General features: G+C 38.2%; 1 protein-coding gene across 2 annotated transcripts in view; it reads left to right on the forward strand.

The window, feature by feature from the left end:
* The window catches only part of braf (B-Raf proto-oncogene, serine/threonine kinase), a 45,810-nt gene extending 25,598 nt beyond the window's left edge, over window positions 1-20,212 (forward strand). Inside the window, exons 7-20 of one of the 2 annotated variants that reach the window (XM_062065687.1) lie at window positions 1,276-1,395; window positions 1,599-1,758; window positions 5,704-5,743; window positions 6,322-6,441; window positions 7,880-8,016; window positions 8,095-8,212; window positions 11,874-11,958; window positions 12,047-12,223; window positions 12,298-12,344; window positions 12,462-12,580; window positions 13,285-13,416; window positions 13,999-14,133; window positions 16,769-16,922; window positions 17,015-20,212. In XM_062065687.1, coding sequence (XP_061921671.1) covers window positions 1,276-1,395; window positions 1,599-1,758; window positions 5,704-5,743; window positions 6,322-6,441; window positions 7,880-8,016; window positions 8,095-8,212; window positions 11,874-11,958; window positions 12,047-12,223; window positions 12,298-12,344; window positions 12,462-12,580; window positions 13,285-13,416; window positions 13,999-14,133; window positions 16,769-16,922; window positions 17,015-17,037 — 1,567 coding nt within the window. In that variant the 3' untranslated portion in view covers window positions 17,038-20,212. The remainder of the gene's footprint in view (window positions 1-1,275; window positions 1,396-1,598; window positions 1,759-5,703; window positions 5,744-6,321; window positions 6,442-7,879; window positions 8,017-8,094; window positions 8,213-11,873; window positions 11,959-12,046; window positions 12,224-12,297; window positions 12,345-12,461; window positions 12,581-13,284; window positions 13,417-13,998; window positions 14,134-16,768; window positions 16,923-17,014) is intronic. The other variant, XM_062065688.1, reaches the window with a different exon arrangement.
* The last annotated feature ends 3,958 nt before the right edge of the window (window positions 20,213-24,170 follow it).

A 24,170-nucleotide genomic window follows, 5' to 3' on the forward strand; every position in this document is an offset into this window, starting at 1 on the left:
TTTAGGGGAAAATACAGATCGCTCCATATATAAGCCGCACCCGACTATAAGCCGCAGGGTTTTGATGTGTAATTAGCGTAGTATATAGGGGTTCCTGCTTCCACGGAGGGGATTGTCGGGACAGAGATGACTGTTTGGGAACGCAAAGCGTCCCATTTATTAACAATAAATCTTTCAATCATTCAATCAAACTTTCACATCTTTGACATGGCGAACAGCATTCGTGCAGAGTACAAATAATACAACGGTGCAAAGTAATACAAAGTGCTCGCCTGTACGTTATCAAAATAACCAGCCTACCGGTATATGAAAAGTCAGTCTTTAATCATTGTGTCATCGTCTTCCTCCTGCGTACTAAAACCACCGAAATCCTCTTCGTCTGTGTCGGAGAAGAACAGGCCGTAAATAAGCCGCACCCTTGTATAAGCCGCAGGGACCAGAACGAGGGGAAAAAGTAGCGGCTTATAGTCCGGAAATTACGGTAGTTTTTAATGCATTTTAACAGGAGACGTTGATTCGAGATGCAAGTGTTTTGAGTTAAGAACTCCATCACAGAACCAAAATAAGCTTGTAAATTGAGGTACTACTACTGTACTTGAGATGTCAACACAATAATTTTCCTTATTTTTGAGGAAGGGGTTGACTTTGCCAAACACATTCAATGTCATTCAGTGTTTCAGCACACATGCACAGCACAGCTGACTGTAATGCAATTGCGCCTATAAAGTTCCATTTAGCGTAGCCAACTGTATTGCAATTGCTTCTCCACACATACATTTCATCGTTCATAATGGAAAGCAAATGCAAACTCCAAATTAGTCCACAAAGCCAAAATCAAGACTCGTCATTAAAAGAATGCAGTCGCTCCTCCAAGCTTGCAATACAGAGAGCAGATAAAACATTGTAAACATATCACAAAGAGACACATTTTATGTACATTAGGTAAATATGTTAAGGCAATTAAGTTTGTTTAATAAAATAATAATGCATATACCAAATGTGTCTGCCAAAAACAGAAAATAAAATAAAATAAATAGTTTTAAATCAACTTGATTTTCTTGGTCTAATATAATGGTAGAGAAAACACTGGTAATAGAGTTTTATTTAAAATGACTTGTTTTTAATACTGGTTTATAATGTAATACTTTGCATCTGTTTTCTTTGTAGAAACTACATAGCATTAAACTGTTAACTGGCACTTTTGATCAAAAATATTGTATAGTTTTACAATCACATGGTTGACCTGTTTTTTGTCTTTGGCTTATCGTTGTGCAGCTTGCTGTTAGTATCAAAGTTCTTCGAGCATCATCCTTTCACCCAGGAGGATGTCTCTTCAGAGGGAACCACCCCCGTGTCCGAAGTGTGTCCATCACTCCCCCCATCCGATTCCACTGGGTGAGCTTCGCACCTTTTACTGATCAGCAGAAAGTTAAATACTGTATGAAAAGGGCTTTTTGATTCCCGTTGTAGTAAATTATTGTGTGTTGTGTTATTCACCATTAGAACTGCCAATGTACTGTCGAATAAAAATCAGCTGGGCATTTAGTTTTTTTATTTACAGATACTGTACTTACTAACAAACCTCATCTTCTCTCCAGGTCTATGTGCCATACCACTCTGTCTCCGTCCAAGTCCATACCTATCCCGCCTAACTTCCGGGCCAGCGAGGAGGATCACCGCAACCAGTTTGGTCAGCGGGACCGCTCATCGTCGGCCCCCAACGTCCATATCAACACCATTGAGCCTGTCAACATTGACGTGAGTGCTCAACTCTAAAATATTTACAACACTTACTTTTGTCCACAGTTATATTTCCAAAACTTCCAAAATAGCAAGAGTCCAAAATAATTAACCTACGGTAATCTGAATTAGTGTCATTTGATGTCATTTTGCTCTCTTCCCCCTTTTTGATTACCTCTTGAGAAACTCTGAAGAAACATTTATCCTTTTCGTGATTTGCATGTTTTTCACAGCTGAAAACAACACAAGCGTAGGGCATTTTTCTTCAAAAAAGGCTAAATGGAGTCTAGTACCGATTGAGAACAGACGCTGGCTTGACCACAACGCAAATTAAGTGAGTCGGACATGATGTCATGTTAACAATTCAACAAGTCCAAAAAGGAGTTATGAAGAACAGAGCTTATTTGATCCTACTCCTGTCCCATGAAAGCGGCTGATATTGTTATTAGGCACGGCTCTTAAACAGTTCTGCTTTGTTATACTTAGTGACTACCATATGCTTATAATAACTCTTAAAGTGACCCAAGTTTGTTTGTTCCTTACCAGTAATTGGGAGTTAAATAACTTTGTTATTCTAAATAAATAAACAAAAAATTAAATAGACACATTTATGTAATCAAAAATTTGACTTAAATAAATACTGAACGTCAAAGTGCATTTTTTTCCCAGCTGGGAAAAACTAGGTCGGATGTTGTCTTTTTGTCTATTGCCATTCCGTAATCACAGCATTCTCGCTCGTGGGCCGTTTTGATGAACTAATATTGCCCATCCAATTTCAAGCTGAAATATTACCAAAACGGGACATTTGGCTTTGTAATAAATTTTTTTCTTCCTAATTTTTGTTACTTTGAACCCTTCTCACTAGCAAGTCGCGAGTAGGGAGGCTGTCTGTACGCGCTTCATGTGTGTTTAAAGATGGCGCCCCGCTCTCTGCCCACCAAGACAAAGATTATAAATGACTGAAAAGAGGGCTCATGGTGTTCAGTTAATTATACTGTTAAATAAACACACTCGGGTTCTGAGAGCAATGCACAGAGTAAGACGTTGATTTGATGTTGATTAATTGTGCAGCCGGAGCACTCACAATGAATAAATGGAACAATTTACAGTTAATGCATGTCATCGGTATTGATGTCAGCCAATCTCACTTATGAATAATCGTATCGGATTCGACAGCATAAAACACTGATTGGAACATCCCTTGTTTGTACAGAATGTTCCCTCATTTTTATCAAACCATCTTTTTAGTTTATTCATGTCTGCCATAATAATTTTTATTACTTCCTTTTGGTTTTCCGCTGAGCAGAATGCAGTCGTGTTATCTGCAAATAATTTTAACTTGAGGTCTTTTGTGGGTTTACTGATTTCATTCATACAGTATATGGATTGAATAGTTTTGGTCCCAGAACTGACCCCTGGAGTACACCACAAGTTACACCCAAACGCTCGGATGTGTTATCTTTTAGGACAGGGATCGGCAACCCACAATGTTGAAAGAGCCATATTGGACCAAAAATACAAAAACAAATCTGTCTGGAGCCGCAAAAAATTAAACGCCTCGTATAAGTGTTATAATGAAGGAAACGCATGATTTGTCTATATTAGCTATATTAGCCTACTATCAAAATGACTGTCGCGCAGGCTGACTCAAACCTTTTTCGACAAAATTGTTGAAATGTAATATTTATTCTACACATTTTTACAACATTGGAAAACATTAGTAAAACGGAAGCTTCTCAGAGGGTGAGATAACCCCTGGAAATTGCTAGCTTTGAATGACCAAAAGTGTGTGTCCAACTTAAAGGAAACGGCAGGCTGTCTTCATTTAATGGATTTATTTATTGCAATCTTTGGCAAGCTGGGTAACATTTGCTGTGGTCTGGAACAACATGGCACGCAACTATCAGAAATGCACCCAATATTACATACAGATAATGTGTCATGAGACATGCAAATATATATTAAATACAAATAGGACATAAGTAAAGGAAAACGATGCAATATGTACATACAGCTATTCCAAATAGCATGTTAGCATTGCAAGGTAATCCTTGCAGTCATGCACTTACCAAATTTGCCTGATTGGCACTCCACACAAGTCAATAACATCAACAAAGCTCACCTTTGTGCATTCATTCACAGCATATAAACGGTGGTGGACAAAATGAGATAAAGATGGAGTGGCATAAAACACGTCTTTCTGTGGCAGAGAAAGTTATACTTTTAAACAAACTGTTGCGTCACAGTCCACACAACTACGGTAAGTTCAAGGATTGCCGACATTAGTAGGACAATACAGCGCTCGCCAAATACTCTCATCAGTGAAGCATAAACACAAACATATTAAACATTTGGCTTTCCAACAATTAGAAGGTTTGTGTAATGTTTGTCCTCCTCCAGAAACCATATTAAAACAAGATATATTCCCCCCCCCCCCATCTTTTTCCATTTTCAAAAATTTTTGAAAAAGCTCCAGGGAGCCACTAGGACGACGCTAAAAAGCCGCATGTTGCTCACCACCGTCCTAGGCTTAAGCATAGCTTACTATTGCTACTATTAAGTAGTTTTTCACCCATTTCAAAACCAAACTTCTTATGCCGTATCATTGTGATTGATTGTTTCAAATGGTTTTGATAAACCGCAGCAGCACATTGTTTATGATCTACTGGGTTAGTGATTCCTTCAGTTATTTCAATTAGGGTTGAGATATTTTTTCTTTATCCACACTGGCTAGCTGACAGTACTGAATACTTGTTTATAAATTTGTCGAATCTGTTGTTAAATATTTTTTCTACAATTTGAGAAAACTGCGCTGGAAATTAAACTGGTCTATAGTTGCTGAATTTATGTTTATCTCCTGTCTTAAAAAACAGTATTATTTGAGCTTTTTTAATTTTATCTGGGAATTTTCCCGTTTGAAATGATAGTTACTGATATTTCTCTGATGGCCTTTTTTATAGTTTTCATATTTCATATTCCTTTATTATCAGTGGATGTTTTAGATATACTTGTGTTTACTATATCTGTTACCCCCTACACTGTCACATTGGTTAGGAAACTTGAGTTGAGATTTTTATTTTTCGAAAGTGTTGTTTTTTGGGATTTTTTCTTACAGATTTGGTCCAATATTTACAAAATAGTTGTAAATCAGCTAAACAGACTCAATAACTCCACGGTGACGTCTTGGTGATTTTTACTAAGGAATTTGTGAATTTAAAACAATAGAAAAATAATGTCGTAAGTTAATAGTGCTAACACAGACACTCGTAAACGTGCTTGCATTAGTTAATGCTAACGACGCTATAGTCATTACATTACGAAAGCCATACAACAATGCATGAAAACACTCCTACATACTGAGATGGTTTAGTAAGTATAAATTATTTTAGCTATACGGTGAAACTTTTAAAAAAAGTTTTTATATATAACCACCAGCAAGCAAAAATCCACAAATTAGCTGCTCCATCTTAAAAGGCTGCAGGGTTCAAAGTGTAGGAAAAAAGTAGCAGCTTATAGGCCGGATTTTACGGTAGACTCCTTTCTTTTTAGTTCTTCCGACAGATGGCAGATGTCGTTTTAGAGGTAAGTTATGTTTTTTCTGCCTTTTTATCAGTGTATTTGTGTCTTCAATGCGACGCGGCATTGCAGTATGCCTTGATAGTAATGTGTCTTGTGTATGGCTGAGGCTAGCAGGCCGGTTGGTCGTCAGGACATCGCAACTGTGAGGGCTCCACACTGGCAACCCAGTCTGCTTATTACTGTCAGTGAAATGTCAACTTACTGGCACAGCCCCAAAGACCGGGCCTGCCGACGTAAAGTTTGATTTTTTTTTTCTGTTGTCCTCTGTTGTTAAACCTTGCAGGCCTGCATTGCGTTTGTTGTCCTCGAGCAGCCTGGTCATACATCTCCAGTCAAAATAAAGACGTGTCATTTATTTAATGCACATTGTCTTCCTTTTTTCAGGACCTGATTCGAGATCAGGGCTTGGCAAGGTCGGATGGAGGTAAGGAATCCTTTTGGAAGAATCCAAGCACATTCTGAGCTTTTTCTCACCATCCCGCGTCTGTGTGCACTCTGGTCTTTCGTTTATGTGCGTGTGTATGTATGTGTGTGTGCGTGTGTGTTATGACCCGAGAAGCTAAACTGTTATTCCTGCAACACGGCCACTGAGCTGAGCTGCTATGAGGACACAAAGTTGACTATTAATTGTTAACAGACGTCACCTCTCTTTTTACTTTAAATTGAGTCATATTTAAGCTCCTCATGATAAAGTTAATGTTTTAGTTCAATCTAAGGCTTTGATTTCAAAATGACTCATTGATATATATTCTTTATGCAACACACAATTGTATATTGTAGTTGTATTGATCAACACTAATACCTAAATATGATTTGGACTGATGCATTGTTTCTATTCATTCCAACAAATTCAAATGATTTATAAAGCGATAGCCGGTTAGCCGGCTAACACTCTGTGATGTGGTATGTTTTTGAGAGTGCTCCACCCAAAAGCTGTAGCTGTGGGTGAGAGGGGCAGGGTGAGTAGCAGTGATGGTCTGTCTGTCTCTCTTTGCCCTGCAGCCCCCCCGACCCACCCTGCCCGCTGCTTGAGGAAGCATCGAACACGGACCTCAAGCCCCCTTCTATACTCCTATCCCAATGACATAGTGTTTGATTTTGAACCTGAGCCTGTGTTCCGAGGTAGTTAGGCCCTCTGTGTGTGCTTGTCTCTCACTCTCAACCCCCTCACACATAAACACCAACCTTTTAGCCCTGTGTCTCATCCACTGTGTCCCCACCCATCACAATTCCCTCATGTTCTTTGATGACACCTGCAAGTTACACCATTATGCTGATTAGGCTCTATTCACTTTTCATTATGCACATGGTGATTTTTATCATTTAATCATTCAAAGTACAGATGGTTGCCAAGTTTAGGTCATCAATAGTCCATGGATGGCTTTGATTTTGAACTTTTTTAAAACTTTTTTTCTCATGTTAAATGCAAAACTGTTTTTGTAATTATTTCACAGGTGTACAAAACGCTGGCAGTTATTCAACAATAACCCACAGCCAAACAGGAAATTTAAGTCTTTCATTTTTCAAAGGGCATAAAAATGTTGTATTTTTTATTTGTTTTTTTCCTTCAGCCCTAAACAAAAATACCAAACAGGAAAGTTTTTTTTATAATTTCATTTATAGTTTATATATATATATATAAATTCAATTTATAGTTTATATATATATATATATATATATATATATATATATATATATATATATATATATATATATATATATATATATATATATATATATATATATATATATATATATATATATATATATATATGAGTTTATGTTACAGTTTATAATATAAAGTTGCATATCATTAGTTACCGGTATGTTACATTATCCAAGCTCAAAAAAGGCATTTAAGTGTATAAATATAACAACTTTATTTTTAGTTTTGGACGGAAGTTTATTGAGAAATGTAATCCAAAATCTATTCACGCCCTTAAAAGGCACCTTTATGTCCTGTTTGTCTTCCAAGGTAATTAAAATCGAATTTCCCCTGAGGGTTAAAATCCCCGCCAGTCAAGTATAAAAACTGTTTTTAGTGGATTGTATTTTAAATATAATTTTTCTTGCATTCTGTGCAATTTAGTGTTAGAAAAATATTATCTTTAAAACGTGATGCATTGTTTGCATTTATATGGTATGCTTACCAAGTACCAACAGCAGTGTATAAGTGTGCTTGTGTGCGTGCGTGCGTGCGTGCGTGCGTGTGTGTGTATATACCTTTTTCTTTGTCTTTCACCGAAATACAGTATTAAAAAAAATACAGTTTTTGGTAAAAATTACAATGATATAATACATCTGGATATTAGGGTTATAGCGTTTTTATACATTATAAACTACAACAGTAAAGAATGTACAGTATGTGTGTATTTTGGTGGTTTGTGTATTTTGGGAAGTTATGAATATTGCCATCCAATCAAGCGCGCCCTCTCCTTTCACTTGTATGTAAACACACAGTCAAAAGGTCAAAATGCTATTTTGTACCTGATGTCTGCCAACCTGTCATCATTTCTTCTCTTGTTTTTTCTCACCACCACCTCCCGTCCCACCCCGTCAGGGTCCACCACTGGACTGTCAGCCACTCCCCCTGCTTCACTACCTGGCTCTCTGACCAGCGTCAAGATTCCCCAGAAGTCGCCGTGCCCACAGAGAGAGCGTAAATCGTCCTCGTCATCTGAGGACCGCAATAAGATGGTAATCGGCCAACAATACCAAAAATATGTCCTCTCTTGATTGAGTGTGCATGTGCTAACTCCCTGTTCTGTTCCACAGAAAACACTGGGGAGGAGGGACTCTAGTGATGACTGGGAAATCCCAGAGGGTCAGATCACTCTGGGTCAGAGGATAGGCTCAGGCTCCTTTGGGACGGTCTTCAAGGGAAAGTGGCATGGTAGGATGGATGTTGTTTTGTTCAGTAAATATGCTTTGCCTTTTACAGAATCCAGTCCTGAACTCAAGATTGGTTTCATTTGCACAAAACCAGTACAGAACTGTATAAAAATCAGTCAGTTGCTTATTAATTGTGTCCTCCAGCAATCGAGGCAAAAAGGAGAGCGTTATGTTTTTATTTAGGCTTTACTGATAATGTTATTTCTCTAAGTGTTGAGATGTTGCACTTTGTTCGACCATGCCTGAATGCACCATGACTGTGTGAGGCTAAGCAAAAGTAAACATACATATAACTTTCTCTGACAAAGCTTAACAAATCTTTCCGTTCATCGATTATCTTACATAATTATTTATTAGTGGTGGGTACCTATGCATTATATACTTTAAAATAAGTGAGTGAGACATATATATGGCTTGAACCGGTACTGTTTGCAAGTGAGCAATTGCAGGCAAGTTTGGAAAGTGGACAGCAATTTGTGAGTCAAAAATTGTCATTATTTTGGGCATCTCAATTACTCACACATTTTTTCCATAAGCTTGTGGGTTCAGAACTGGACCCCCATAGAAGGCAGGGATCTACTGTACTATGTATTCTATACACGCTGAGTGTCCAGCAAGCTTCATCTTGGCCATTTAGTTTTTAACATCCGGATACTGACACTGCACTGCATTACATTGTACCTCACAGTGTAAATACACCTCGGTCACTCAAATGACTAAATAGGAAAGTACTGAGGTGTGCGACCTAATTCATAACATCACTGGACTAAAAACACATAATGGTCGACATACCTCTGTAATGGCAACCTCTCCAGACAACAATATAATAATATACTGGTAATAAAAGAATGCATTCTACGGGGGTGTCTCTATCTGTGCACTTCCATACTCAGTCTTTTAAGTTCACTCTGAGAAGTACGTCAAAATGCAGTGCGGTTGAGAAGCAAACCGTGGCAGTGAAAGTCGTGAACAGATGAAGAAGAAGCACGTAAATATTGGATTGTCAAGAAGTGTTAGTGTAACTGCATTACAGAAGAAAGTAAGCAGCTATTACCAAGAAATCAACAAGTGGATTCATAAAAGTTTAGAGAGAGGATAATATAACAAAGACTGTTGGTATTTCAGCAGTGCTGCATTCTTCACATGACACGTAAGAGGGCAGCTCTATCCAGAAATTGCTGGTCTTGATACCAAGGGTACTATCATTATATAATCAATGTTAGAGTGATTGTATTTTTTTTTGTCAAAATCATTTTTAATGGTTTTTGTAAATGTTTAAGTTTAGGGAATAATTCCCTGGACACAGGAGGACTTTGAGGGCAAACAACATTGTATTAGTAGTAGTAGATAATAGTTTTTGACTTTGTTTAGTTATTGTTTACTAATCACTTTGTTTTGCTCAAACAATTGTATGTAATAAAAGAGAAATTACATGTGATTGGTATTGACATCGGCTGATCTCACTCATGAATGATCAGTATCTGAATAGGCAACGTAAGACCCTGATCAAAACAACCCTAGTCATAGCATTACACTGTATATTGATTCCCCCTTTCCGCATTTACACTCAGTCTTCTGAGTGCATACGTTTACGCAGAGAAGTACGGCAAAATGAAATGCCTGGATTTTGCATTCAAAACAGTCAAAAATAGTGGGTGTTCAGTGCTTGACGATGACCGCCCCAGAGCCGTGTATAGAGAGTATGGTCAACTGGGTTTGAAAGTTGGGAGCAAACATGGGGCCCTGTAGTCACGTGAGGGGCTTTTGACCAATCAGAGAGAGTGTGGCCAGACGATCTCCTAAATGATTGGTCAAAAGCCCCTCACGAGACGACAGGGTACCATGTTTGGGACCAACTCTGAAACCGAGTTGGCCATACTCTTTCTATACACAGCTCTGGAGCACCCCCAATAATAATAATAATAATGGATTAGATTTATATAGCACATTTCTATACACTCAAAACGCTTCACAGAGAAGTGAGAACCCATCATTCATTCACAACTGGTGGTGGTAAGCTACTTTCCAATAGTCACCATCTTACTTATGTAGTGTAATGGGAAATAATGGCACCTGTTAGCTCAGAGGTAAAGTGTCCAATTACCGTTGGAGTTGGAGTTGACCATTGCACTGTCAAAATGTGCTCTCTCAAGAACTAAGTACGCAGTATACATATAGGTAAGTGTGGAAATGCGCCATTTGGCATGCAGTCTGTCATTGCCCACATAGTAAGTCATCTTTCACTCTTCCCCTATTTTCTGGGTGAGTGGGTGTCGGCACTCCATTCTAGGTATCGATATATGTTACATCTAGTGCAGGGGTGTCAAAGTCAAATGGACGGAGGGCCAAATAAAAAATTTAGCTACAAGCCGAGGGCCGGACTGTTCGAATGTTCATTGAAAAATTTTTAAATGACGCATATAGTCTAGTGAACCTAATTGAACCTACTGAAAACCTAACAAATATATTCCAATATGATCAGATAAATAAAGCAATATTTTCTTATGGCTCTGTCAGTAATCTTTAATTTTCAACAGACACAAAAGACAAATTTCCTTTATATAAAAATCCCCATAACATGAACATTAAATGAAAGAAACCGGTATTCAAGGCACCATCAGTAGCCTATATTTTCTATTTTAGCAAAAGTGGGCTAAATTTACTTCAAAGAAAAAAACAATAATAGCAATTTTCTATCATCCACTCAACTGAAATATTTTTAAAATATAATTAAATTGAAATACAATAAAATAAAGTGCAAAAATCTATAAATCAAAAACAACACTTTGTTTAAGGAGAAGTAACATGCAGTGAAAACAAATATTAAACTTTAACTTTTAAACTTGAATTGAGTAAAAACTCTAAATATGTGATTGCACAGTAATGTTCACATTAAACCCCCCTCCTCCCTCCGTGGGAGGGAGGCGAGTTGGGTGCCCGAAACCCCCCGCTGGTTTCGGCCCGCCCCTTGGCGCGCGTGGCACGGCGGGCTCCGCGACCCGACGGCTGGCCCTCGTGGCTTGACGGCGGGCGCGTCCCGACGGGCCGCGCGTAGGGGTCAAACGCAGAAGTCTCAGGGCCTCGTGGTGAGGGGGTGGCCTGCGGGTTTCGGCCCGCTTGACCCCCCCGCTCCGCTTGGCGCGCGCGGCACATGACGGGTTCCGCCACCGACGCTCGGGCTGCAGCCCGACGGTGGTGCGGGCCCGGCGGTGACGCGCGGTTTGGGGAAACAAAGCAGAAGTCTCAGGGCCTCGGGGCCGGGTTTCGGCCCGCCCCCTTGGCGCGCGTGGCACGGCGGGCTCCGCGACTGACGGCCGGGCTGCAGCCCTTCGGCCGGCAGGCGCGTCCCGGCGGGCCGCTCGCCCCCTTTCGGAACCTTGGACCGGCATCCGCTTGGTGCGTGTAAAAGATCTGCGGTCTGCGGGCCGGTTCTAATAATAAATCAAGATCATCCCAAGGGCCGTAAAAAACCTTCTCGCGGGCCGGATATGGCCCGCGGGCCGTGACTCTGACATATGTGATCTAGTGGATCCCAATAGCGCACATAATAATTGTGGCCACTTAGTGCCAATCTTGACAGAGCTCTGTGTGGTCTGATGGCAATTTCTTGTCCCACACAATGAGTGGAAATATCCTCACCAACAATGTCCTGATGTTCTTAGGTGATGTGGCGGTGAAAATGTTGAATGTCACCGCACCTACACCTCAGCAGCTACAGGCCTTCAAGAATGAAGTGGGAGTCCTCAGGTAACCTAAAAAGCTACAGCACATCATCCTACTTTTTAGTTGTTAGGAAAAAAATGCCCTACCCACATTTTTATGTTGTGTGTATCAGGAAAACGCGTCATGTGAACATTCTGCTGTTCATGGGCTACACCACTAAGCCTCAGCTGGCCATCGTCACCCAGTGGTGTGAAGGCTCCAGCCTGTACCACCACCTGCACATCATCGAGACCAAGTTTGAAATGATCAAGCTCATCGACATCGCCAGGCAGACCGCTCAGGGCATGGAGTGAGCACTTCTCCTTTTAAAAAAAACCAAATTCTATACACCTTCTGGTACAAAAATGGTCTTTTCCTCCTCAGTTACCTGCACGCTAAGTCCATCATCCACCGTGATCTGAAGAGCAACAGTATCCCTTCCATGACCATTCAGTCAAAGAGATCTCAAAATAGTTTTTTTTTTTATCCATCAGAACATGTCGTATTGTTATGATAAATACTATTTTCCCTAACTACATCCTTCCCAGATATTTTCCTCCATGAGGATCTGACAGTGAAGATTGGTGACTTTGGCCTGGCCACAGTAAAGTCCCGATGGAGTGGCTCCCACCAATTTGAACAGCTGTCTGGCTCCATACTGTGGATGGTAATCTTTAGAGCATTGATTCATAAAGTGGGGTATGGCAAGGGTACCTGCTGTAATGGTATACAGCAACACCAGAACTGTATTAGTTATTAGAATTATATACAGTGGGTATAGAGATGTGTCGATGTGTAGACTGGTGCATTGGACTGATAATTGTAGTTTGTAGACACCTGTTCTATGTAATACATTTTCTTAAATTACTTCTGTTGTGATCTGGAGCTACAAAACCAATACATTTACTTGATTTACCTGGGTGCCGCTGGGAGACTGGATTGCCCTCCTAATATAAAGTTAGGAGAAACAGTGATGTAATAGCGAACAGTAAGTATGTAATAAACATGTGGCAGAGTAAAATATTTTTGAGGTGTTACTTGGTGTAAAAAGTTTAAGAACAACTGCTTTGTAGTAGGTGTATGTATGTGTGTTTATATGTGTGTGTGTATATATATATATATATATATACACAAACGCCAAACCAGTGAAGTTGGCGCGTTGTGTTAATCGCAAATAAAAACAAAATACAATGGTTTGCAAATACTTTTTAACCTATATTCAATTGAATAGACTGACAAGATACTTAACGTTCGAAGTGGAAAACTTTATTTTTTGCAATTATTAGTTCTAAATATTGGCTATATATATATTTTAATCTCTATAAATATTCCTTTATATTTGGGGTAACAACCAATGTGTCTCTCTCGTAGGCTCCAGAGGTCATCCGACTGCAGGACAAAAACCCCTACAGCTTCCAGTCTGACGTTTACGCTTTTGGCATTGTGCTGTACGAGCTCATGTCAGGAGCGCTGCCCTACTCCAATATCAACAACAGAGACCAGGTCAGATGCTTAAACACGTCCAATCCCAGCTTGGCTGTTGTCACATTTACATTTTAAATCAGGGAGTTGAATTGGGCCGCAAAATACATTAAGACGCTTTAAAAAGCAATCAATGGACATACACAAGAAAGCAAAATTCTGCCGATTTTATTACAGAACTTACAAATTCAGTTCAGTGGCTTCCATGCCAATGCGGGCAATCCTTTGTGTATTCGCTATGTGGATAGAAGTTTGTCGTTCCATCATTTTGGATTCAAGTTATAAAGAACTATCCAGAACCTTCCACAACTGATGTCATTGCTGCTATTTCTATCCAATTACGTTTGTAAGACTAAGACAAAACTAAAACACGCTTTTCATTCACACACTTCAAACCACAACATTATCATCTTGTCTTCTCCATGCTTGACATTCGTTTTGTATGTTTTGTGGAGATATTTTGGTTTTCTGCGCTTTATACATGACAATACTAAAGTTTGCCTTTGGTTACTTCTCATGATTATTGTGATTATTATTGACTTGGAGTTAAAGGTACACAAGTGTAGTAGCTCTTGATGCCATTGCTTTGCACCCCCCTTGCAGATCATATTTATGGTGGGCCGATGTTATCTGTCCCCTGACCTCAGCAAAGTGCGTAGCAACTGCCCAAAGGCAATGAAGAGACTTATGGCTGACTGCTTGAAGAAGAAGAGGGAGGAACGACCACTCTTTCCTCAGGTAAGGGAAAAGTAAACCACCTCCTTCTTACCTCTTAATACATTCTTGTTTTAAAGAAAATCACATAAATGTTATGTCGATGTCCCTTGAACTTGATTCAGTCAATGAAAAATAGCCATTGATTGCATATTAGCAGAAACTTTATGTCAACATAAGCAATCGAACCATATACAGGTATGTAGACGTCGACTTTAGCGATTACTTTTTCCAAATGTTTTAATGTTACAGCTTTATTCCAAAATGGAATAAATTAATTTGTGTCCTAAATATTCTACACACAATACCCCATAACGACAGTGTTTTTTTAGACATTTTTGCAAGTGTATTAAAAATAAAACACTAAAATCACATGTACTTAAGTATTCACAGCCTTTGCCATGAAGCTCAAAAGTGAGATGAGGTGTATCTTGTTTCACCTGATCATCATTGAGATTTTACTACAGCTTAATTGTAGTCCACCTATGTTAAATTCAGTTGGTTGGACATGATTCGGCAAGGTACATGCCTGACGGTATATAAGGTACCACACTTGACAGTGCATTGCAGAGCACAAACTGAGCATGGAGTCGAAGGAATTGTCTGTAGACCTCTGACACAAGATTGTCTCGAGGCACTAATCTGGGGAAGGGTACAGAAAAATATCTGCTGCCTTGGGGTCCCAATGAGCACAGTGGACTTCATCATCTGTAAATAAAAGACGTTTGGAACTACCAGGACTCTTCCGAGTGCTGGCCAGCTGTCTAAACTTAGCGTTTGGGGGAGAAAGGCCCTAGTCAGAGAGGTGACTAAGAACCTGATGGTCACTCTGTCAGAGCTACAGCATTTCTCTGTGGAGAGAGGAGAACCTTCCAGAAGGACAACCATCTCTGTAGCGATCCACCAATCAGGCCTGTATGGTAAAGTGAACAGACAGAAGCTATTCCTTAGTAAAAACTATGTCAACAAGCAAAAGACTCTGTCCTTGAAAAACAAAATACTCTGGTCTGATGAGATAAAGATTGAAGTCTTTGGCGTGAATGCCATGTGTCATTTTTGGAGGAAACCAGGCACCACTCATCACCTGGCCAATACCATTCCAAAAGTGAAAAATTGTGGTATCAGCTTCATGCTGTTAAGAACTGGGAGACGAGTCGGGATAGAGGGAAAGGTGAATGCAGCAATGTACAGACACATCCCAGATGAAAACCTGCACCAGTGCGCTCTTGAACTCAGACTGGGGCGACGGTTCATCTTTCAGCAGGACAACGACCCCAACACACAGCTAAGATATCAAAGAAATGGCTTCAGGACAGCTCTGCAAATGTATTTGAGTGGCTCAGACTTGAATCCGCTTGAACATCTGAAAAGATCTGAAAATTGCTGTGCTTAGACGCTTCCCATCCAACCTGATGGAGCTTGAGAGGTGCTGCAAAGACTAATTGGAAAAACTGCCCAAAGACAGATGTGCCAAGCTAGTGGCATCATTTTCACAAATACTTAAGGGTGTAATTGCTACCAAAGGCGCATCAGCAAAGTATTGAGTAAAGTCTGTGAATACATGTGATTTTTTTAATTTTTTTATAAGTTAGCAAAAATGTCTATTCAAAACAAAACATTTTCACCTTGTCATTATGCAGTATTTTATGTAGAATTTTGAGGACAAAATTGAATAAATTCCCATTTTGGAATAAGGCTGTAACATAACAAAATGTGGAAAAAGTAAAGCGTTTAGAATACTTTCCGGATGCACTGTGTACAAAAAACAAGGTGGACCAGGGCACAACTGATTTAACCTTTGAGCAAGCTTAAGATTAACTTTACAAACGCACTTGTAGGATCCGCTCATAAGTGTCATAAGTCAGAAATTATTTATTTTTTTGTTACTTCAAATGCCTGAAATGTTTTAACAACTTAAGATATATCTATTGATGTAAAGTTTTTATTATTTTCAGTTTATTTATGTTTTATGATCGTTTTGTCAAAAAAAAGCAGTTCTTTAATTATTGGATAATGCAAAATATTGAATGAAAGTTTAAATGAAAGTTGAATGACAGAAAAAGCAGGCATGACTTGTTTGAGTTTGACTTCACAAGTCTTTTATAAATATCTGCCATGTTATATATAACTGCCCAGGATCTTTTCACTGCATTTCAGCGGTTTAATGGCTGTTTAACACTTTTACGCTCATCAATGCTCTGAGAATTATGCATTGTTTTTTTGGCACCAATTGGTGGTTAAGGGGTGCAATCACACCAAAACAATATTTTTTTGTTTTTATTTGGAAATAATGACATTAATTTGGTCGTCAATAAAAAAGCATATAATATAAAAAAGCATGGTAATATACCAGGAATAGCAGTTATAATGGGAGTCAATGGTGATAGAGGGAAAGATGACATCAACTTTATTTGTATATCCTATTCTAACAATGTTGTAATCAAAAGCAAAAATTTCAGACTGCTAGCCATCATACTAAACTATCACAAAAGGAGCACATGTAATGCCCGACTTAGGCCCTAGGAGTGCACGGCGAGTTCTACTATGCTATCCATCCATTTTCTACCGCTTGTCACTTTCGGGGTTGCGGCGGGCTGAAGCCTATCCCAGCTAAAATATAAAATGTCATTTGAATAATACTGACTTTGAACATTTTCAGATCCTTGCGTCCATTGAGCTGCTGGCTCGCTCGTTACCCAAAATCCACCGCAGCGCCTCAGAGCCTTCGCTAAACCGAGCAGGCTTTCAGACGGAGGACTTCAGTTTATATGCCTGCGCCTCGCCCAAAACCCCCATCCAGGCAGGAGGCTACGGTGGGTCAAATAAAAAGCAAAGCAAAGTCATTGTGAAACGATTGCATAACTCAAAAAGGTGCTTACATGGCTTTTTTTTTTCAATTTTCCAGGAGAGTTTTCAGCATTTAAGTAAGTGCTGTGCGTCACCACTCCATCCGCCGTCTCTGCTCTTCGCGGTGGATTTAATTCATCACTGGAAAAAAACTATATAGTCTTAAAAGAATGTGCCGTTTTCTTCCTCTATCGACCTAATGACGGGATTCCTTACACCTCAACGCTGTCTAGTCGGCAAATTAGCCAAAGTGACAGGCAACCAGAATTAGGAAAAAAAACACGTAGAAACACACACAAAAAGATACTTGAAGACGAAGCACGAAGATATCCATCCCGTTTGGAGAAAAAGGCGGGGCATACTTCCCCTGGTCGACCAGCCTGCCCAAGGAGACGGATGTGATGCGGTGAGGAGCTTTGGAATGTAGAGGCTCCGCCCTTCATTTCCTGTGCGGGCGAGGAAGAGAAGGCACGCCATCCTTCGGGCCGTGGGACGTAAGGAGGCCTGTAGAGGGAGCCCTCTGTCAGGCCAGGCTCGACGTCGTTCCTGCGTCGAGTCAAGAAGTGGGATTACCTCCCAGCCTTGACTTGAAAGATAGATTTTTTTTATAAATATATATATATGGATACAAATTTGTCATGCTTCAACATAAATTAGGAATTTCAGGTTTTTGTTTTCCATCAGCAGCTGTTTTTTTGCCACCATTTTTTATGCTGATGCCTTTTTGAAGGGCAATCATTAGTGAGCTGATTTGCCAACAAAAGCTGATTTTTTTTTTCCTGCGACGGAAGCTACACAAATGATCCACATTCCATTTTAAACTGGAAGCAGTTATTGAGCATGAGAGGTGTGGAAAAATCTTGTCCCTTTTGATTTTTCCTTTTTTTTTTTGCCTCTGGATTTTTTTAAAGACTTGAGGAGCAAGCAGGCATTGTTTTTGTGGAGAAGAACAACCCGTGTGAGTTTTTCTCCCCTCGGCCTGTGTACAGTACACTTACACAGCATCATTGCAACAAATCCGTAGCCTAACCTGCACAGTAGCGATACTGCCAACTGTGGTATCGATCCAATACTAAGTAAATACACGGCCAGAATTGCAGTTACTGATTCTTTTTTATTTGACATTTCCTCAAAAAAATGAACTATCAACAATATGTCAACAACGAGACACTATTGTGAAAATGAACAGAGAGAGAACTGGAAAATATTATCACCATGGTATGGATCAGATACTGATCTTTTTGGATCGGTCAGCCCACACCTAGTGCATGTGTCACCTATGATGACTTATTTGACTAATACATGTTACTACGTTGGATACCCGTGGTAAACAATGGCAAGGCGTCAAATCATACGGTTCACGCATTTTGGCGAGGGCTAGCACGCAGTTTTGAATGCTTCTTTTCTCTGGCTGCCCCGTGACGTCCCAGCGAGTGGGAAACACTTATTTAGACATTAAGTAAAGCGCTACTCTCCCTTTTTCGTGTAGTTTGAATTCCATTGGCAAGTGTGCAGGTTTACCTCATGTTGTGACCGGGTGAATCGACGTAATGTTTATGAAGATTTTTTTACACCGTGTCAGGAAAAAAAATATCGATGACGACTCTAAGATATGTATTTAAAGAAAGTATGTTTTGGGGGAGGGGGGGCATGGATTCATTTGCAATCGGAAAATGAAACGCCTCTACAAACAAACCGCTTGCAGACAGACTCAAAAAAAGGGTTATAAAGTGACCGTGGCGCAAAATGTCCAACAAAGCATATCCAACACATTATTTGGGCCACAAGGAAATGTAGATTAAAATCATCATTGGTTCTCTTTGAGTCAAGGCGTTGATATTGCTGGGCCTTGTCCCTTGTCCAGCTCCAAGATGCGGTGTTACTCCCTTTTGTTGTCTTTTTTTTGCCTTTTTCTGTACAGACCTGTGATACTTACATTTTCTTTTTTTTTTACATTCACACATCTTTTACTTTACCATGAAGCTTTCTTGCTAAATCTCGAGGACACACACTCTTGTAGAACAATTTAGACAATACAGTGGATTTTCCTGAATTAGTTGTGTTGTTGAAAAGCGTTCATGAAGGCTCCTTTCACATTATGTTGCTGATTCATAGTCTAAAAAAAAATAGCATAGTGTTGCTGTCCCAAAATCTGGACCTACCGTACATGTTTTAAATTAGATGCAGTGACGTTGCTTAACTACATTATTCCATTGTGCTACTTTGGGGACATTTCATTATGCTGGTTGAACATAACCTTTTAAAACCACACGCTGCGGTTTGGCTGCTGGGTTCTGTCTGTGTTGCTATGGTAATTGGTCAGGATAAACAAACGCATGTCTACGTAGCTGAAAGCTGTACATAACGATTCCAACTACACTCCCTGAAATGGAGCCTAAAAACAGCCTATGGCATTGATCATTTCATAAACAATACTCTAATGCGACAAATTCTCTCCCGCTAAACTCACTGAAAAAGCAGCTTTATTTTCTCTGTCCCAGTAACCCATACAGTACATGTACATGTTCATGTTTGCACATAGCATCAAAGTGCCCCATTGACGCTGACACCATGACCATTAGGGATGGGAGTCTTGCAACAACTCCTGATTTGATTTGTTTCCGATTCTTGGGGTGACGATTCCTTTCAGAATAGATTGAAAATAATGAATCAATTTAGAATCGTAATACATAAGAATCCTGATTAGGGTTAGAATCAATTACGGGGTATAAGAGATGGCCTAAAAACATTTTACAAAAATGTATTTTTATTTTTAAAAATAAGAAGTTTTTTTTCCACAATAAAGTTTTGAAAGTTATAAAACATCAAATTTAAAATCAGAATAATAACAATCGTGATTCGGATGTGAATCGATTTTTTTGAAACATCCCTAATGATCCTCTATGTAGGCAGAACATTTAGGCTTTCCTGCAAAATGGCCCAGGGTTGAAGAAGCTAAATAGACGTGCGGGAGACTTTTTAAATTGCTCACAAACACTTTGAGATGTTCAGGTTGCACTACTTGATGTATACTGTATACATCTCTACATTACCTTTATGTTGTCTAAATATGATCCAGTCACTAAACATCTGGACAATATTCATTTATGAAGGACAGGTGGAGTTACTTGACATGGTCCTGACATTTCAGAGCCGATGAAGATATTTGTTTTGTTTAATTTTTTTACTATAAACCGTTTAAACCTTCAAATGAATTTTAGGCTATTTTCAGAAGGACTTTATTGTATACATAAACTCACACATATATATATATATATATATATATATATATATATATATATATATATATATATATATATATATATATATATATATATATATATATATATATATATATATATATATATATATATATATATATATATATATATATATATATATATATAATTGTTCGGAGCTGCTAATTTGAAGGCTGAGTTTGTATCATTTTCAACTTTTTACACAAAGTACCACCTCCAAAATATTTAGCTTTGCTAGTAACACCGTTTTTTGCTACCTCTGTTGACCATCACACGTTGATCTTGGAATTCGTGGCTTGTACTGAGATTTTCAGCATTGAAACATTTCATTTTGAATTCAATTGAAGCAAATATTTAGTTATTTGTATTTGTGCAATCACTCCATTATGTATATGTCCAATATTTATTTTTTGTTTTTTTTATAATAAAAAAGGGTGTTCTAAGTACTACCAGTGGCACTCCTACCACACTTTAAAAATTCAGGGGTGTGTCTCAAGTCAAATACTTCCTAATGTACATTTCAGTAAGTATTCTGGTTCCTCGATGTGCGAATTTTAGCTACCAGATGGCGACTATTGAGGGTGATAAGTTTACAGCACTGCTGCACCATTGTGCAACATGCACCCTTATAAACAGGGGTGTCCAAACTTTTTTTTATTGAGGGCTGCACACTGAAAAATTACATTTTCAAAGCCAATACTAACTATATATATATATATATATATATGTATGTATGTATGTATGTATGTATGTATATATATATATATATATATATATATATATATATATATATATATATATATATATATATATATATATATATAGAGTACTTTATTGATTCCTTCAGGAGAGTCCCGGGGACCTGGGAGAATAAGTCATATAATTATTTTATTTTTTCCCATGGCTTAAATCTTTTGATCAACTTCATATCTACCTGTCGATATAAAGTTTTATTTATTCATCCATCAATCCATTTTCTACCGCTTGTCCCTTCATGTTTTTTTTTTATTGTTTAATGCCCTTTGTGTTAAATCGATTTTTAATGGCAAAAACCAAAAATTTCCCACCTCAAAAAAAATTCAATGTGGAATATTTCACGGAAATAAGTCAATAATTTAGAACATATTGATTTTGATTCAATATTGTTTTTTGAGCATTTGAAGTCCCACTGAAATTTCAAGAGACCCACTCATAAGTGTTAAAAATAAGTCATTAGTTATTCTTTATTTTATTTATTCTAAATACACTTCAGATCTATTTGTTGGTTATTAGGTTTTTTTTGTTTTTGTTTAGTTTTTTATGGATCTTTTGTTAGTTTTGTCATAGAATAATGTTTTTTTATGCCGAACATAAAGCTACACATTTCCCCCAAAAAATATTTCAAAGTGGAATATTTGATGTGAAGTAATTAGAGGCAGGTCAATAGGTCAATAATGCATTCCAACACTGATTTTGATGTATTATTTTTTCAGCAACGCCTTTTTTTAGAGAAAAAAACAATATCCTGCTTTGCAACTTTGTGTTATTAGTGTCAACATTCAACTGTGTCTCGATACATTTCACTTGTATGCTTTTTATTCCACTTTTTAATGTTGTTTGTTTTTTTTGTTTTGTTTTTTTCTTTTGAATTGTATGTTTAGATTGTGCCGCGGGCTGCTTAAAAATTAGCTGAGGTCCACATTTGGCTCCCCGGCCGCACTTTGGACACCCCTGCTTTAAAGGTAAATAAGTACACAAAGTGCAGGAGTAATTATGGAATGCTGTGTTTCAATTGGCACACTTCTGTGCTTACTCAGCATTTTGAGTGCCCTCAATAGTCGCCATTTTAAAAATGTACAAAGCAGAAGGTGAAGAAGCGATACATATTGTGATGGATTTGAAATGTATGTATGAAGTAAGTACTATATGTAGCGTACATATTGAAGTACAAGAACACACTCTTGGTCATGAAGGATTTGTTTTCCTATTTCAACTGCTTATAAATTGCATAAAAAGTGACCTCCAATGCTCTCCGCTTGCCACAGTTATGTTTATTTTTATTATTATTATTGTCCTGGATTTGTTTTTTTTTTCTACGCATGCACCTTAACAAATGAAGTACATTTCATATAACAGAAAACTTTCATGTCCAACTTCCTTCCTTTTTGTTGCTTGTTTACGTCATTCCTCTCACTTGTAAATAGTGTACATACTAAAGAAAAAAATATTGTCAGTTTGCTAGGAAGGCATGGAGACTTACATGTAAACACAAATGTCCGAATGAAAGTTTTTTTTTTTTTTTTTTTTTTTTTTTTTTTTTTTTTGAAAGGCACACTTGAAGGACAAAAAAATAAAACCCTGGAATATTCAAGGCTGTATTATAAGGAGAAAGAACTTAATGTATTTGTTGTGAATATGAAAAACTGATATATTAAAGAAGTGCATGAAAAGCTGTTATTGGGTGTCTTGTTGCTTTTCTTCCGCAAGGTGGCAGCATTTACCACCTGCTTGCTCAGTGACACTCAACAGAATCCATGTTCTTATTTTACACAGTTGGACACATTTTTATTTCTAACTGTCTTATATATATATATATATATATATATATATATATATATATATATATATATATATATATATATATATATATATATATATATATATATATATCAATGATGTGCAGGCAGGTGAGGCGGGGCCTCACTTGCCATCATGGAAAGAAAAAAAATGTAAAAGGAAAAAACATTAATTAAATTGTTATATGTATCCAGTGATTATACTATAAAGTTATTTTCCATTTAACTTCACCAGTTTTAGATTATTTTTATTCAAAATTGCTGAATTTTCACATCTGCCGTTCAAATACTGAGAAGAGACTTGCGGTGAGTCACCAGCCAGTTGAGCCTCGCCATGGATTGCGCAATGACTCGGCTAACTGCTGGCCTGCTGTGCAGTGAGACCGTATTGCTATATGAATTATATTATACATTTCCATAGTTTAGTTAGCTGAGGTATATAATGTACAGTGTATTTTGTCAACAACTGTATGTGTGTAACGTACTTCTTGTGCTGAGCAATCATAAAACGGCTGCGAAGACGCACTGAGTGAGGCTCGCAGTAATCCCGCCTCCTGGTGGTAGAGGGCGCTAGTGATCCCAGAGATCATTCTTGTGACTACTGAGCTGCAGCAGAAGTGACAACAAGCAGCAACAGTTAGCAGCGATCGTTTATTTTTTCCTCTCGCCTGGCCTTTTAACATGGAGGATTACATATCTAAAATAAAACAGTTTTCTAAGCTGGACTTTCAATCGAAGCAGGAGGTAATAATTAAAGGAAGATCTCCATTGAGACAGAGATACTTTTAAAACTGAAGAAAGATATAAACAAGTTATCGATGCTTTTGTTCAAAAGGAGCGGCGCATGGAGTTAATTTATAAGTAAAGGTAAGACCATAATAACGTTGTTTTTTTTAATGTGCTTTTTTGTGTGCTACAGTTTGTATGTGTAAAGTTAAAGTTAAGTTAAAGTACCAATGATTGTCACACACACACTAGGTGTGGTGAAATTTGTCCTCTGCATTTGATCCATCCCCTTGTTCACCCCCTGGGAGGTGAGGGGAGCAGTGGGCAGCAGCGGCACTGCGCCCGGGAATCATTTTTGGTGATTTAACCCCCAATTCCAACCCTTGATGCTGAGTGCCAAGCAGGGAAGAATGCTGGTATGAGCTTTTAAACACAACCCGTTAACTGCTGCCAATCAAATGGTGAATAAGATACTCTTTAGGGTTCATATGTTTGTAAATCTGACTGATGAAGTCAGTGCCTCACCAGCCATGAACCTCACCGCACGTCACTGACGTGTGTGTATATATATATATATATATATATATATATATATATATATATATATATATATATATATATATACACACACGTGTATATATATATATACACACACGTGTGTGTATATATATAT

The sequence above is a fragment of the Entelurus aequoreus genome, linkage group LG12 (assembly GCF_033978785.1).
Source record: "Entelurus aequoreus isolate RoL-2023_Sb linkage group LG12, RoL_Eaeq_v1.1, whole genome shotgun sequence".
Taxonomy (NCBI): Eukaryota; Metazoa; Chordata; class Actinopteri; order Syngnathiformes; family Syngnathidae; genus Entelurus; species Entelurus aequoreus.